The sequence below is a fragment of the Poecilia latipinna genome, unplaced genomic scaffold (genome assembly GCF_001443285.1).
Source record: "Poecilia latipinna isolate Pla-1442-1.1 unplaced genomic scaffold, P_latipinna-1.0 Scaffold100, whole genome shotgun sequence".
Lineage (NCBI taxonomy): Eukaryota > Metazoa > Chordata > Actinopteri > Cyprinodontiformes > Poeciliidae > Poecilia > Poecilia latipinna.
The window spans coordinates 37602-42568 of NW_015112716.1; the positions used below are offsets into that span (position 1 = coordinate 37602).

General features: G+C 41.4%; 1 protein-coding gene and 1 long non-coding RNA gene across 17 annotated transcripts in view; one reads left to right on the forward strand and one right to left on the reverse strand.

Moving 5' to 3' along the window:
* Positions 1-4967, reverse strand: part of LOC106943542 (voltage-dependent L-type calcium channel subunit alpha-1C-like) — a 138942-nt gene that overhangs the window by 32566 nt on the left and 101409 nt on the right. For all 13 annotated transcript variants that reach the window (XM_015026870.1, XM_015026864.1, XM_015026874.1 and 10 more), the window contains exon 4: positions 1199-1338. In XM_015026870.1, coding sequence (XP_014882356.1) covers positions 1199-1338 — 140 coding nt within the window. The remainder of the gene's footprint in view (positions 1-1198; positions 1339-4967) is intronic.
* Positions 1-4967, forward strand: part of LOC106943620 (uncharacterized) — a 116263-nt gene that overhangs the window by 6289 nt on the left and 105007 nt on the right. The gene's annotated exons all lie outside the window — the stretch shown is intronic.

Consider the following 4967-nt stretch of genomic DNA (forward strand, 5'->3'; position numbering starts at 1 on the left):
TTTTTTTTTTTTTTTTTTCCATTTCTGGAAAATAAAGCGATTCAATTATAAAACAATTTGGTTTCCTGCTTTAAACAAAATACGTACTAAAAAAAAAAAAAAAAAAAGTTGGAACACCCTTTCGCCGATTAGATCATGTTTGGCTGAAATAACCTCAGTGAGATGTTAGTTCACTGGGGAAGCCGTGGTTTAAATTACCCAAAACAGTAAAAAATATCTCCTAAAGTGTCCCTGAATAAGACAAATTGTAAACCTCTGAACTCCATGTTTCCCTGTTTACTGAAGCACTTAACATGCGACTGCCAAAAAAAAAAAAAAAAAAAAATGCTGCATCACAGTAAAATCCTAAATATAGCAAAAGGAGACAGAACAGAGAGGGGCAGACGAGGAGAGTAGATAGCTGGAGTGGGAAAGGTTGTGTTTATGCCGGGGGCAATGGTACCATGTTGTTGGTATGTGTGTGTTTTTATGAGCTGGAGCCAAATGCGTTTAGTTAGTGATGTCTAATGTGAGTGAACACTTGACTGGCAATGAAGAAGACTGGTTTAGAGCGTTTGTATCTGTGCCGGAGAAGCCTCCCCTCAGGCCGCAGGCCGCTTCCTCACCGCCTCTCTCTCTCTCTCCCTCTCGGAAGCACACACACGCTCACACACATACGCTCAATTAGACCATTTTTATGGCTTTAATGTATCTGTCAGGTCCACTGGCAGTAATGCAGAGACTACACTGTACACACGGCTCAGCCGGCGTGAAGTCGCGCACACACAGACGCGCGCGCACACAGAAAAAGAAAAAGAAAAAAAAAAACAAGCGAAGAGGGTTTAGCAGATAGCCTGTGTTGCTGAGTTTCAGATAAAAGAAAAAAACAGAGCAGGGCTTTGCTATCAGCAACTCACAAGCTAATCAGTTTAAGCTACACCAGTACACTGCAGGCCCGAGTTTACTGGGGCTTTCATCTGCATTCGCAATGAACAAAATGAAGCTTGCTTTACCAAACAAAAAGCCATCTCTAGCATTATGTGGCTACATTATATTTATACCCTTTCCACTTTTCGTACTTTCCTTCCGTTTTTGTTTCATGACACCGAGGCCTTCACAGAACGGCTGGATTCATACTGACGTTTGCAGGTCAGAGTAACCCAGAACACTCCCAGCACATTTTAAGCCGTCATCTCTCGCACCGCTTGTCTTCACTTACCCTACTACTACAATGATGAAGTCGAGCAGATTCCAGCCGTTCCTCAGGTAGGCGTTGGGGTGGAAGAGCAGGCCGTAAGCTATTACCTTGAGGAACGCCTCCACAGTAAAAATGATAAGGAACAGGTACTCCACACGCTCCTGCGGACACACAGAAAAGGCGAGATCCACTCATTTATCAGAGCAGCAACATATTGCAGGAGACAGATGGTACAACATGAGAGAACAGTGAGTGAACTTTGACATTTAAAAGAATTCCATGAGTAAGGTGCGCTAACTGTCCGGTTATATGCGTGGTCGTTTACAGTCGTAACATCTTTTTATTTCCAAGAGATTTTTCGAAACTTGGGAGAACCAGCAGTGCTGACCCCTTTATCTGCCTCTGCTCTGAGTTTAGCAGCCTGCACAAGATGTTCACTTGCTGCGTATCAAGCCTCTAGTTTGTCTACAGTATGTGTGTGTGTGCTTCATTATTTTTTTGTGTTAGCATGTATTTGTCTAACTTTTGGCCATGTACACAATCAAAACGTTTTGATTGTTTAATCAGGGCAGCCATCTTCCGGTCCCTCATGGCCACTGTTTGATGCACAAACACACACACACACACACACGCACACACACACACACACACTCTAACTCACACACGCGCAGACATTCAGAAGCTCTGTTTCTACCACAGCGTTCCTCGGAGATTGTTGTCACAGTGACGACCTCCTGCCTGAGGTCCTGAGAAATGTCCCGATATGGCTTTCTGAGCGCAAGATCATACGACTTTTTGATTATTTGGATAAGCTGTAAACAATTCATCATCCACCTAATTATCTGTCAGATCTCTTTTATAGCCGCTCGTTTTGAGCTCGACCAAGACGTGCAAAACATGAATCTTCTATATTCAGCTACGTCGGTTAATCAAACATATTTAGCTACATCTGTCAATCCACTCATTCGTCTCAGCCCCTGATCCCTCTCGCGATCCCACTCTTTTCCCAGGGACACACATGCACACAGGGCCAGAGGTTTGGAACAGAGGGCCAGCCAGGTCCCTCAAGGCCTCAGCCTGTTCCCCTGGGAAAAATCAGCCAGACCTGGACCTGAAGGGACGCAGCCTCTGTCTACGTGTCTAAATATGCAATAATAGCTTTCCAAGCTGTCCAAGTTGGCAAAATACAGAAATAGAAATCAAAGCAGCTGAAATTTAGGTGTCGTATCAAAACAGTTATATGAATACACAGCTTAGGTAGGGTGTTCAAGCAATTTCAGCAGCACAAACCTAATAAATTATAGATTTTTTTTATTTTTCACCACAAATGCATCAAATGAGATTAATAGTAGCCCAAATGCTAACTGCTTCTTTCTGTGGGGTGGGAAGTTTTTTTTTGTGTGTTAAAAATTTAATGTTTGAACAGTAAATATACATGTTTTTATACGGGTGATTTTTTTCCACAGCATTTCATTCTACCAATAAATGCAACTCTTGAAGCATTCATTGGTAGAATTATGGAAAAAAAAAAAAACCTTATTAAATTTTCATTCTCTGCAACAACAATTAAAAATACATTTACATTTTTTTATCTTAAGGAATTATCTGCTTAAGGTGCACAGGCTGGGAAAACAAATTATTTATAATAATTGGTGCTCATGAGACTGTAACATGACTGCCTGTCTAAGTTCCTCTGGTAGGTAGCTGTACTACAATGCTGAAGAATTCTTGTATAACAGTAAGATAAACAAACAAAGAATATTGTCAGGCAAGATTAGTCAACTTCAACAAGTACCTTTCCAGACTTATCTACTCATTTCCAATCCTATGGTGTAAGGGAGATCCATCCATCCATCCATACGTCCATCCATCCATCCGTCTGTCCATGGGAAAACTACACTAATGTACTGTACACATTATGAGAGGTTATTCTCCCAAGTGGGAAAAAAAACTCCTAAGTAATGGACAAATAAAGTCTGCCTGGTTGCTGAATTAATTATGATGACAATTACTCTAGCATCACCGATCAATGTCAACAAATAAATCAGCAGCCTCGACGTACAGTCGACGTTTGTTTGCACAACTTACCCTGAGATTGGTTGTTGGGGCTGATCAGAATCTAAAGCAGTTCCAGAGAAAACAAACAAATGTGTCGGAGCGTGGAGGATGACTCCATCACACCAGTTGCCAGGTCTGTATCAAGAAGTGGCCCTGCGTTCACTACAAATTGAGGTTGCGAAAACGGCACGCCAAAAGTGAACGAATTAATGTTGAAAGAATTCTCCGGTTCACATTTCCTGCTGTTATTTTTGTATTTCCTCAATAATCTGGAACCTAGATATGTTTCCTGATATTTGGGCAATATAAAGAACAGTAACTAAAGCACAGAAACATACAGTAGGTTTCCACCCAATTCTTTTGCACTTTTTAGAAATCGAAACAACAATGCACTGTTGATTTTATTCTCACTGCCAATTTAAAGTTTTTCCTTTAATCACTGGGCTTCTTTATCTTTATTTGTGATATTCTCGTATCAGCTTCAAAATGTATCGTAATTGATTTTTTTCCTTTTTTTTAAATATCCATCATCTGTTCTGATGACCCTTCACCACACACGGTGCTGATGTGGAAGTAATTAATTTCTCAAATCCACACACTCGCACATCTGACAAAGGCTCTCGGTAACACTCCCTCTTCCTTAAACACACACACACACCCAGGCCGTGTATCTGCTGGTGACAGGCAGACAGCGTGGCGCTCAGAAGAATAAAACAAAGAAAAACATCTGGTAGGAGCAGCTTAGCCTGCCACACAGAAACACACACACCTTCCCTTCCTCCTTTCATTCCACTCATACAGACCCATAAAGGGAAAAAAATCCATAAGGGGCACTACTAATTTGGTTAGTGACAGGGATGGAATGAGAGATAAAAGATGAGAGACTGGAGGACGGAGAGAGAATCAGGTACGAGGAATAGAGGCAGACTAAAAGAGACAGAGAGGAAGAAGAAGGCAGACAGAACAACCAAAAGGTGAGTATGTGGGAGCAATAATTGAGTTAACTGTGATAGGTCAACCAAACCACCTATCCATCAACCAGACCAATCAGATTATAGTATTGACATTCTACCATGGAGCAGGCTATGTTTCCATTTGAAACGGCCTTCTGTGTTTGTGTGTGTGCGCTGGAAGACAGGATTAGCCATTAAGCTGCTTTTGAAAGATCCCACAGACCCATCATAGTCTGCTGCTGTGTGTGATTGCCAGGCACTTTGAACGCCGGCCGCTCACACACACATATGAACACAAAGCAGCGGGGGGTGCTTCAAAGATAGCATTTTTATTTCAGAACTTATCCATTCAACACGTCCAAACCGCAAAGTTACCAGCAAAATAACTGACAGTGAGTAAATACTGCGTGTTTAGCAGGGATGCAACAACCACATGATGTTAAAACACCACTTGTCATCAACGTGAGGCAGCCTGAAAATGCAGTCAAGTTAGATTAGGGTTTAAAAATAGCCTAAGAGCAACAAAGTCAATGTTGTACATTAACAAAATAATTTGATTTTGATATTGGCGGATCTGAAAAAAACCTGTGCTGCTTAGTTCTCTCAGGAGATATGGATCAAAACTTAAGCAATTAGTTGTTAGAAGCTCGATGTTTGAGCCAAGTTATGCAATTTAAAACAATTTGACCAAATAGTAAGGACACGCGCAGACTTGTACCGTATTTTCCGCACTATAAGGCGCACCTTCAATAAATGGCCTATTTTATGACTTTTTTCAT